The sequence below is a fragment of the Amphiura filiformis genome, chromosome 2, assembly GCF_039555335.1.
Source record: "Amphiura filiformis chromosome 2, Afil_fr2py, whole genome shotgun sequence".
In the NCBI taxonomy this organism is placed as follows: domain Eukaryota; kingdom Metazoa; phylum Echinodermata; class Ophiuroidea; order Amphilepidida; family Amphiuridae; genus Amphiura; species Amphiura filiformis.
Window position 1 is genome coordinate 75,281,868 of NC_092629.1, and position 12,061 is coordinate 75,293,928.

The 12,061-nt window shown below is 38.6% G+C and overlaps 1 protein-coding gene across 1 annotated transcript in view; it reads left to right on the top strand.

Moving 5' to 3' along the window:
* The window catches only part of LOC140146615 (BRCA1-associated protein-like), a 77,451-nt gene that overhangs the window by 17,129 nt on the left and 48,261 nt on the right, over window positions 1-12,061 (top strand). The window contains exons 2-6 of the mRNA XM_072168483.1: window positions 4,774-4,983; window positions 6,355-6,786; window positions 7,527-7,674; window positions 7,880-8,069; window positions 8,628-8,741. Of these exons, the coding sequence (XP_072024584.1) occupies window positions 4,774-4,983; window positions 6,355-6,786; window positions 7,527-7,674; window positions 7,880-8,069; window positions 8,628-8,741 (1,094 nt within the window). The remainder of the gene's footprint in view (window positions 1-4,773; window positions 4,984-6,354; window positions 6,787-7,526; window positions 7,675-7,879; window positions 8,070-8,627; window positions 8,742-12,061) is intronic.

The following is a 12,061-nucleotide window of genomic DNA, read 5'->3' on the forward strand; positions in this document are numbered from 1 at the left end:
GGCATGGAAAATTTGGTGCTTTTCTCAAAAAATGCTACTTTATATCTGCTGTGCTAGTTGGATTTCTTTCATGCATCATTTCCTTTCTGAAAATGTGTACTTTTTTGTATTTATCTTCATTACTTTTAAAGATACAAAACAAAAAAATATCTAAAATTTCCCACTTTGAGGGATCCTGTCTGCAGTAAAAAACAAAACAAACAAAAAACACCTCAACTTCAAACACCCTCTAATCGAATGGGGTTCCTTTGGTTTAGAAAGTCAACACGTCCCTGTTTTACAATAGTCATAGTCAGAGATGATAATACTTCATGTGGGAACCAATAACATCTTGCTGCAAGTTTACTGTTTCAGAAGAAGTTTACTGTTTCAGAAGAAGTTTACTGTTTCAGAAGAAGTTTACTGTTTCAGAAGAAATCTCTAACAATTTGATCACGCACTATTACACCATCTGCAGGAGGTTGACCCTGGAAATCTTCAACTGGTGGATCTGGAGGAGATTGTCGTCTATGATGAATGGTTCCGCAATTCTTTGGCTATGTTGAACAGAACTGTGCAGGCAACTATTGTACGGCAAGCTTCCTTCGGACTTGAGCGTATACCTATCTTCAGACACATGAATTTAGACTTGATTTGACCATTTACTTGCTCGATGAACACTCTCGTTCTGGGGTGAGCCCTGTTGGAAATAAAAACAAACAAAAGAAATAACACTGAGGAATTATAATAACATTATTTATAACAATTCTTTTTTTTTCAATATTTATTTGAAAGTAATAAAATTAATACACATCTTCAGTAAAAAGAAAAATAATAATCTATGATAGCAGTATTGATTCAATCAGATATATAAAGCAATATTGATGCTATCAGATATAAGCTATCTTCAGTAGAAAGCAATATTGATGCAATCAGATATAAACTATCTTCAGTAGAAAGCAATATTGATGCAATCAGATATTAGCTATCTTCGGTAGAAAGCAATATTGATGCTATCAGATATAAGCTATCTTCAGTAGAAAGCAATATTGATGCTATCAGATATAAACTATCTTCAGTTGAAAGCAATATTGATGCAATCAGATATTAGCTATCTTCGGTAGAAAGCAATATTGATGCTATCAGATATAAGCTATCTTCAGTAGATAACAATATTGATGCTATCAGATATGAGCTATCTTCAGTATAAAGCAATATTGATGCTATCAGATATAAGCTATCTTCAGTAGAAAGCAATATTGATGCAATCAGATATAAACTATCTTCAGTAGAAAGCAATATTGATGCAATCAGATATTAGCTATCTTCGGTAGAAAGCAATATTGATGCTATCAGATATAAGCTATCTTCAGTAGAAAGCAATATTGATGCTATCAGATATAAACTATCTTCAGTTGAAAGCAATATTGATGCAATCAGATATTAGCTATCTTCGGTAGAAAGCAATATTGATGCTATCAGATATAAGCTATCTTCAGTAGATAACAATATTGATGCTATCAGATATGAGCTATCTTCAGTATAAAGCAATATTGATGCTATCAGATATGAGCTATCTTCGGTAGAAAGCAATATTGATGCAATCAGATATTAGCTATCTTCAGTAGAAAGCAATATTGATGCTATCAGATATAAGCTATCTTCAGTAGATAACAATATTGATGCTATCAGATATAAGCTATCTTCAGTAGAAAGCAATATTGATGCTATCAGATATAAGCTATCTTCAGTAGATAACAATATTGATGCTATCAGATATGAGCTATCTTCAGTATAAAGCAATATTGATGCTATCAGATATGAGCTATCTTCAGTAGAAAGCAATATTGATGCTATCAGATATAAGCTATCTTCAGTAGATAACAATATTGATGCTATCAGATATAAGCTATCTTCAGTATAAAGCAATATTGATGCTATCAGATATGAGCTATCTTCGGTAGAAAGCAATATTGATGCAATCAGATATTAGCTATCTTCAGTAGAAAGCAATATTGATGCTATCAGATATGAGCTATCTTCAGTATAAAGCAATATTGATGCTATCAGATATGAGCTATCTTCAGTAGAAAGCAATATTGATGCAATCAGATATAAGCTATCTTCAGTAGATAACAATATTGATGCAATCAGATATGAGCTATCTTCAGTAGAAAGCAATATTGATGCTATCAGATATAAGCTATCTTCAGTAGAAAGCAATATTGATGCAATCAGATATAAACTATCTTCAGTAGAAAGCAATATTGATGCAATCAGATATTAGCTATCTTCGGTAGAAAGCAATATTGATGCTATCAGATATAAGCTATCTTCAGTAGAAAGCAATATTGATGCTATCAGATATAAACTATCTTCAGTTGAAAGCAATATTGATGCTATCAGATATAAACTATCTTCAGTAGAAAGCAATATTGATGCTATCAGATATAAGCTATTTTCAGTAGAAAGCAATATTGATGCAATCAGATATGAGCTATCTTCAGTAGAAAGCAATATTGATGCAATCAGATATAAGCTATCTTCAGTAGATAACAATATTGATGCAATCAGACATGAGCTATCTTCAGTAGAAAGCAAAATTGATGCTATCAGATATTAGCTATCTTCAGTAGAAAGCAATATTGATGCTATCAGATATGAGCTATCTTCAGTAGAAAGCAATATTGATGCTATCAGATATATAAAGCTATCTTCAGTAGAAGTACAAAATGGCTGATTTTATGTTATACATTTTTCTGTTATGTACCTAGAGAAAGTGCATTTTTACGTGGTATTTTACCATGTTTATAAAAAATCATGACAACAAAATTATTGTTCATATTCTTTTGTTTAGTCACACAATATGTGTTAAATAGAATATCTTTTCAATGTTAATAATAGCGATGAATGTAGTCTCCTTGCAAGTGCTAATGCCCCTTGTTCCAATTACCCACCCCACTGTTTATTTTACCCCAATTTGTTGAGCTAACTGGAACCCCATGACCATGTATGTATTTGAACTGAGTACAAGAAACAAAGCATAAAATGGGAGTTAATATGTTAAAACTAGTTGTAAAAACATAATTATTATCTACTTATTGAAACAAAAAGTCATGGATACCCTCCGACCGTAAGTGATTTATTGCTTAAGCGCCCATTTACACCAAACGATTAGTCAGTACTATGTAAGCCCAAGTAAATAAGCAAGTGAGTTAGGGACCATTCACAAACACTTGTAAGGGGGTCCTGATGCAAAATGGGGGGGAGGGGCATTAACAGTTTTGACCCTCCTAAGGGGGGGCTGAAAAAATTGACCACAAATTTCCCCTGGAAAATTGAGTATATGCTTTTCTATGGATTTGACCCATAGTTTTCATGTCAAAAAAAGGGGGGGGGGACTGAAAATTTTGAGATCTGAAAGGGGGGGGGGGCGAAAAATTTTCGTGATGAATTTTTTTTTGCCACGTGTTCACGGTAGAGCAAATAACATAATGTAGGCCTACAAAATACATAGAGGCCTACTGTCAAATAAGAGCTTACCTGTTGTACGATATTCAGCAGGTGTACGCGGTTGTGAAATTGGTGTTAAGAGCCAGGGTTTCAACCCGTACACACCGTCGCCAATGAGTATCCCATCTCTTCGTCCTGCATCAAATTCCTGCGCAATGGTGCTGTGGCGCAAAATCCGAGAATCATGGGATGAGCCGGGCCATCTGGCAACGACATTAGTGATAATGAAAAGCTGAATTACACATGAGCTGAACATTGATGGACTTGTTTCTATTCCGATCTACGTAAGCGTAGGGCGTTATCTCCGTATTTGGCACCTTTCATCAGTACATGTGCAGTTCACGGCGCTGACAACTTGCGGAAACCCAGCAACATCAAAAACTCTTGTTGAGTGGTCGCTACTTCCTCTGGCGTTGATGGGAACTTGACATATTCTCGTTTCATTCCAGTGAGTAGTTTTGTAACTCGACGACATTCTACAAGCGCCGCTTTGCTCACTCCATGGTGATCACCGTGATTGTTGTGCACCGCCCCTTGAGCGTAAAACTTCAGCGCCACGAAAACTTGCATTCGGGGTCAATGGCATGACTCCTTCTAGTCTGGTGTCGTAAATGAGGTGTTAAAATATCGAGTAGGCCTACATGCAAGACGCCTCTGCGGGTAAATCTATATCTCTCGTGATATCTCATCATCATTAAATCGATCTAATGGGTTAAGCCGATCTCGAAATACTGTTGCTGGCGGAGCCCTCGGCTACACGATCCCCATCATGAGTTGGAGGGCCATTTCTGCTTGTTTTGAATATTTGGCGAAATTTGTCACATGATAATCACATTAAGATCAGTCCCTACGCCCTGTTCAGACTAGACGTAGGGTGCGACCTGTATGGTACGTAATGAGAACGGGCTACGACCCATTACACGCCTTACAAGTCTTTGTGAAACCCAGAGTAAGATGCGTCTTACACTAAGTTCTAAGATGCGTCGTACGGTCCATTACGACGCATCTTACCCCTTAGTGAAACAGGCCCCAGGAGCCATCTTTGGGACCAGGAGCTCATTTTAGCTCCTGGTCCAGGCATACTGTGACTGTGCCACTGTCCAACATACAGAAAGTCTTACAGGGAAAAGGTTTGATTTCGTCACATGCTAATATTTCCGGCTTTGGTGATTGACCTAGAGTAATGACTCCCATTCCAATCCCTAATTTGGATGTAAACTAAAGATTCATGTGTGTTTTGTTTTTGATTTGTTTTTGTTTTTTGGGTGTTTTTTTTTTCAGCTTGCACTATCAAAATGTCTGCATCTCAAGACAAACAAGGTGACCAAATCGGTGGAGCAGAGAGTGCTCTTCCTGACAACAACAGTTTTTCAGCAAGTAACAAGATGGAAGAAGACAAGGACCAGAGCTTAGAAGGACAGATTCAGGAACACACAGGACAGAGACAAATGGGGGACATCAGGATTGAGACATTCACCATTAAACACTTGGGTTAGTTTTGGGTCTTTTTATATGTTCAGTTTTTGGGAGTCAATTGTTTAGAAATGAAAATGCAAACGTGAGTTGGTCTTTGATTTGACTTCATTGTTGCGTTTGATGCCTCTGATTTCAGTAGCTGTCAATTAACTCTGCATGTCTGTCAATAAAGGCTAGATAAGTCAATTGTATGAAACGCTAAGTGCTTCAAGTGGTCAAGCGCCCTCTTATTCATCGTAATAATTCGATTTGACTATTTTTATAGGCAGGATAGCCTACAACAGGTCTGAACTGTGTCCAAATTAAATTGATGTTACACTGGTCCAATTAATATGACATTTAGAAAAGACTTTTAAAAAGCACCATGCGAGTTTCTCTGGCCCTCCCTCTCCTCGCTTTTTGTCTCCCCTTTCACTCAGTTCAGCCAGTTTATCTTAATTCTATTCGCTGTTGTATTTCAGCCACTCCTCTTCTCCACTATCACTGTTTTGTTTGTTTGCTTTTTTGTTTGTCATCGTTATCATTTTGGATTTTCTTAATTTATCTGTTTATTGCTTGTGATATTTTACCCTGCTATGCAATTTGCAAACTTTAGCAGAAGATACTTACTGCTAAGATTAAAATAAACTGAACAGAACAAATGGAGTCTTTTGTTGACAGAAATGCTGTTGGGAGCTTCAGCCTATTGCTCCCTCCTGCCTCCTCTACTTGCCCACCTCTCCTCTCCTCTTCTCTCTTCTCCTCTCTCCTCCCGCTCATCTTGTCCTCTCATCCTCACACTCGCCCTCTCTCACTCTCGAGGATATTCCTCAATATCAGAAGGACACTCCTTGTATTCAGAATGCAATTTGGTGTGTCTGATGTGCTCTCAGGTCCCACAAAAAATACTGTGCAAACATTGCTATCCGATCCCTTTTAAAGAGGTATTTTGTGATTTTAACATGTACTCTTTTCACTGATATCCGCAAAAAAGCATATTTCCAAATTTTTGGTTGATTCAGAGTAATTCAGACTTTGAATATACAATGTATATATATGTGAGTCCATGCAGCTCCCTATGAGGCTACTCTGTTTTAATTTTGGAACCCTGACAGCAGGAAAATACAATTTTTTTTTCTGCTTATGTTTGTTTGCCTGGATTATCAACAAATCAAATCAAATTGGACAATAACTTGTCAAATGACAAAATCTGTAAGAAAGTTTATGCACACATTAATTATGTAGTCAAGTTTCTGATGGTCTAAAAATCTCAAATTTTTGCGGAGTAGGTTGAGAGGATAAGGCTGTGGATCACAAAGCACCCATTTAAAGAGCTAAATTTAAGTTAGAAATAATTTGAGAAGATTTTATCTAACTGTTGTAATATTGTGTGATTTTGCATCTCAGAGGGTGACACCAAAGAACCAACAGATGAACCAAAACCACTTCAAGACATGCCTGAAGATCAAACAAAAAACAAGGAAACCATAACAAAGGAAGAAGAGCAAAATTCTTCTAAAGAAACACTATCCAGTAACAAAGATACAGTTGTCAAATCAGAACATCCACACAAAGCCCCAGGGACAAAGTCCAAAAAGATCTATTCTCCCAGTGGCAGCGGGTCAAGTGTGTCATCGAGTGGGAGTCTGTCAGAGAGCCGGAAACATGCCTATAAATCTATCGGCGGAAGAGTATCTGGAAAATCATACGCGGCCATTGTGAGTAACAAAGAAGAAGTGCCGGTGGGTCCGTCGCGATTTCACCATTCTGATGGTCCGGGAACATCCGGGAGCAGTGGTGGGTTTGTGCAGCAACTTCCATCGGAGTTTGATGAAGATGGTAAGAAAGATGTGTAGAATAATTGACTTGGCCTTTTCAAGGTCTAGCATCGTTGGTCAGGCCAACTGGCCAATTTTGTGCAGTAACCATGGTAACTACATGTAAATACCAGCAATTACTAAATGTTCTAGGATTTGGGCATAACCTTGTCCTTACATATCACAATGTCAGGACCTTTGGCGAGTGGATTATCATGGATTATGTTTTGCCCTAAAATTTTGAGCTTGGCTAACACTTCCAGATAAATAAATAAATCCAGATGTGTTAACTCTTTAAGGTTGAAATTATGGCCCAAATTCCAACCTTTTACCTTTTCAACAATAACTCCAGACTGATTGGGCTAAGGAACAAAATGTACATTGTCGGTCAAATGATATATTTTCTGAGGGAATATATAAATTGGAGAAATTTTGAGTTTTGACCCCTGTGTAAACTTTGACCCTGAATTTCTCGGAATGCACAAGGGTGGCCTCTGGCAACCTGTTATAATCTTATTCATATACCTGATATCTCAGATGTCAATATTAAGGCAAAATATGTTAGTCATACCCAACTTTACACTCATTAAGCAAGTTCTATGGAACCAAATGTTTGACAGGTCAAATTAGGACGGACATTTCAAATGGTCAAATTTCTTGTAAAGACTCTTGCTTATAATGGTTCTGTTTTATCTCTCTGTCCCTTGAATGATCTTTTCATCTTTGATTTATTCATTTGTTTGTGTTTTTTCATCAAACTAGATACGCCCGGTCCAGCCTGCAGTAGCCCCGCCCCACATGATGGGGGCGACAGAGGATCGTTGTCACGGATACCAAACAAACTCTCCTTCTATTCTGGCAATCCAAGTGTTGAGATTACCAAAGGCATTCTCCATCTCTTTAAAGAGAAGTAAGTTTACTCACAGCAGGAAATTTCCATGTCTTTTTTTAATGTAGGCTTTTTCAGTTTTTTGCACTTGGTTTTATCCAGTACACCTAAGTTGTGGATAAGCTCTAGACCTGAAGTCTTGGCAGCTGTGTTCATTCAAATGAAATTTGTACGCTCATAACCTCTGTGTAATAAAACGTCCTCTCTATGTTTTTATTGTTTGCAGTGAGATGACATCGCTAGACCGGGATGAGATCCGCAGCGAGATGCTGTGTATGTTGGCCGTACCTGCGTCCATGACTGTCCATGATTTACTACAGTTTACTGCTCCTTTGAGCCAAGGAATAGAGCTAATGAGGATTATAAGGGACTCCACTCAGAACCAGTATATGGTCCTCATCAAATATAAACAACAGGTAAAAAAAAAGTGTTTTTAAACCCAATAACTAATTGCTGCTCCTTTATTTTGGAAGACAGTAGCTGGATGTCCAATTACTACCTTCAATTGAATTGGGATAAAACTGAGTTTTGGGCTATCATTGTCCAATGTCACGTTAAAGATTGGTAACTCATCTATTCTACCATCCAAGGCAGTTAACAACATTTGTGTTTACCCGTGACAGTTCTTATAATTAAGTCTCATCACATCTACTCTCTTTGTAAAATGGTGAACTTCCATATTTTGTCACTTTAACGAATCCGCTACTTCCTCACGCAAAATGCATGTTATCACACTGTCTGAAGACTGGTCCTATTTCGCCTCGATTATGCTAATTATCTGCTACTAGGTATGTGCAGTGTTGGAAATAAGCCATATCGCACTGCAATTTGCACCCCAAAATTCAATTTTAAAAGTGTGGTGCAAAATTGCAATTTGTTATCGCAGTCGGATCTTATTACAAAAGTCACCATTTCAATACTGTGAAATTTAATCAGTCATCATTATTATAAATGATTGTTATTTATTTCTTCAGGCGGATGCTGATGATTTTTATAATGAGTTCAACGGCAAGCCATTTAACTCTATAGAGAACCCAGTGTGCTATCTAGTCTATGTCTCCAAGGTGGAATGCATGAAAGCAGAAGAGGTAAGCGGTCAATTCAAATGGACATTTACAGGGACTTGCAAACTGTTTGGAACCATGTCCTATTTCTTACAAGTCACACCAAGCATGACCCCAAGCAAGAAATAAAAACATTTTAAATTTGCAACACCAAATCACCAATTCTGCTATTTTAGTTTTAAAACCATTCAACAGCTATGGAAGGCATGACCTTTATATATATAGCTCCCACTCAGGGGTGTAGATTTCAAATGGAGTCACTCATTCAGGTAACCCCATTTGAAATTCACACCCCCTGTGTGGAAGATTAAAAGTCATGTCTTCCATAGGGGTGAATGGATTTCAACTGGAATACCCCATAGGGATCACAACCCCCTGCCATTCTGAGTACTCATCCTTGGTTCCCTCTGCTGGCATGTAATTTGTAACCCCCTATGGAAGACATGGCCTTAATCTCCCACACTGGGGTGTAGATTCAATGGAGTCACCCATTCAGGTAACCCCTGCTTGAAATTCACACCCCTGTGTGGAAGATTCAGGTCATGTCTTCCATAGGGGGTGTATAGATTTCAAGTGAACCTGAAATAGCCCATTAGTTGGCTCTTTCATGGAAAAAGGTCAAAGAAGTAATTGTCCCATTATAGAACCATATAAAATTGGGAGCTGATCCTGACTGTGATGGTTTATTGTGGCTTGTCTAGGTTATGTGCTCCTTAGTTGTGAGTCTGCAAGTTGTAGGTTTAATGGAATGATTTGAGCCACACTGATTAGCGGCAGCCTGTTAAAAGCCATCCCAAATATCTGAAAATTTACCATTTTTGTCTCGCCTGAACTTTGTTCAGGATGGGACTGTCTGTCCGCAATGCGTGTGTGGGGGTGAGGGTGTGTATGTATGTGTGTCCGTCCGAGCTGTATCTGGGGAATCAGAAGACTTACGGCGACGCTTACTTGGTGGGAGGAAGGGTATCCAAGTTTGCTCAGAATCAGATATGTTTTCGGGGAAAAATATGCAAATTAACATAGCTAATTTGATAATTTATGCTAAATCAGCTTAAATTGATAGCGGAGTTTGTGGACAGACTATCTCAAGATCCGTCGGGCGATGGTATCTAAACCTGGTGTCAGCTATGATACACATCTGCTGATCACCTGATTAGTTTTTCGCTAAAAGTATGCGATTTAGTTGTTAATTTGCATAATTTATGCGGAACGATTCTACAAATATGGTTGGAAATCTGAAGAAATCCGCCTTGTGGAGCTGTAGCTGGGGGATTCGTAAGATCCCTAAGCCCTATGATGATGAAACGTGGTAGGGGTAGTATGACCAGAGGATCTCAACCTGATTCGATTTTCAGCGCAAAATATGGTAATTAAGTACCTAATTTGCATAATTTATGCATAAAATGCAAAACCTATTTTCTCGGAGACTAGGGGTCGACGCTCATCAAACTTGGTGGGTGGGTGCATCTTCACCCGAGACAGAACAGTTTGTATTGGTTAGTGCGTCAAGGTCACCCAAGGTCATCCAGGGGTCATCTGAGGTCAAATGACTAAAACTGTCGATGGGCACGAGCATACTTGGTGGGTACGGTCAACATAATGTGGTAGGGGGTAGTATGACGAGAGGATGCACATTAGCACTGAAAATTTAAAACCACCTTTTTAGGGTGAAGGAAGCATTTTTTCAAAAAAATGTCTAAAACGGGTTTTTATGTCAAAAATGTCTCTGTTGGGGTGCTACATCGAGTCAAATGTTCACTAGCACCCCCCATGTGGCCCCCTCCCACACACTCGAAGTTGAGGGGGGGTCAAAATTTAATGAAATAATGTTTTTATATTATGCATTACATATATCAATTTCGGTCATGTAGGCCAAGTTATTAGGCCAAAAAAAGACTTTGAAGAATGTCTCTCATGTACAAAAGGATAGGAAACTGAATATTTAAAACCACCTTTTTAGGGTGAAGGAAGCATTTTTTCAAAAAAATGTCTAAAACGGGTTTTTATGTCAGAAATGTCTCTGTTGGGGTGCTACATCGAGTCAAATGTTCACTAGCACCCCCCCCATGTGGCCCCCTCCCACACACTCGATGTTGGGGGGTCAAAATTTAATGAAATAATGTTTTTATATTTTATGCATTATATATATCAATTTCGGGTCATGTAGGCCAAGTTATTAGGCCAAAAAAGACTTTTGAAGAATGTCTCTCATGTACAAAAGGATAGGAAACTGAATATTTAAACCACCTTTTTAGGGTGAAGGAAGCATTTTTCAAAAAATGTCTAAAACGGGTTTATATGTCAAAAATGTCTCTGTTGGGGTGCTACATCGAGTCAAATGTTCGGAAGATTATTTCGGGGTCATCTGAGGTCACCCCGGGGTCATCTGAGGTCAAATTACTAAAAACTGCCGTATGGGCATGAAACTTGGTGGTTACAATCAACATTTAGAGTAAAATGTTCGGAAGATTCTTTTGGGGTCATCCGAGGTCACCCAGGGGTCATCTAAGGTCAAATTACTAAAACTGTCGATGGGCATGAAACTTGGTGGGTACAATCAACATTTAGAGTCAAATGTTCGGAAGATTGTTTCGGGGTCATCCGAGGTCACCCAGGGGTCATCTAAGGTCAAATTACTAAAACTGTCGATGGGCATGAAACTTGGTGGGTACAGTCAACATTTAGAGTCAAATGTTCAGAAGATTATTTCGGGTCATCCGAGGTCACCCAGGGGTCATCTGAGGTCAAATTACTAAAAACTGTCGTATGGGCATGAAACTTGGTGGGTACAGTCAACATTTAGAGTAAAATGTTCGGAAGATTATTTCGGGTCATCCGAGGTCACCCAGGGGTCATCTGAGGTCAAATTATTAAAACTGTCGATGGGCATGAAACTTGGTGGGTACAGTCAACATTTGGAGTAAAATTTTCGGAAGGTTATTTCGGTTCATCCGAGGTCACCCAAGGGTCATCTGAGGTCAAATTACTAAAACTGTCATATGGGCATGAAACTTGGTGGGTACAGTCAACATTTAGAGTCAAAGTTTCGGAAGGTAATTTCGGGGCCATCCAAGGTCACACAGGGGTCATCTGAGGTCACATTACTAAAAACTGCCATATGGGCATGAAACTTGGTGGGTACAGTCAACATTTAGAGTCAAAGTTTCAGAAGGTAATTTAGGGTCATCCAAGGTCACCCAGGGGTCATCTGAGGTCAAATTACTCAAAACTGTCGTACGGGCATGACACTTAGTGGTTACAGTCAACATTAAGAGTCAAATTTTGGAAGGGCATTTCGGGGTCACCCAGGGGTCATCTGAGGTCAAATTACTAAAAACTGTCGT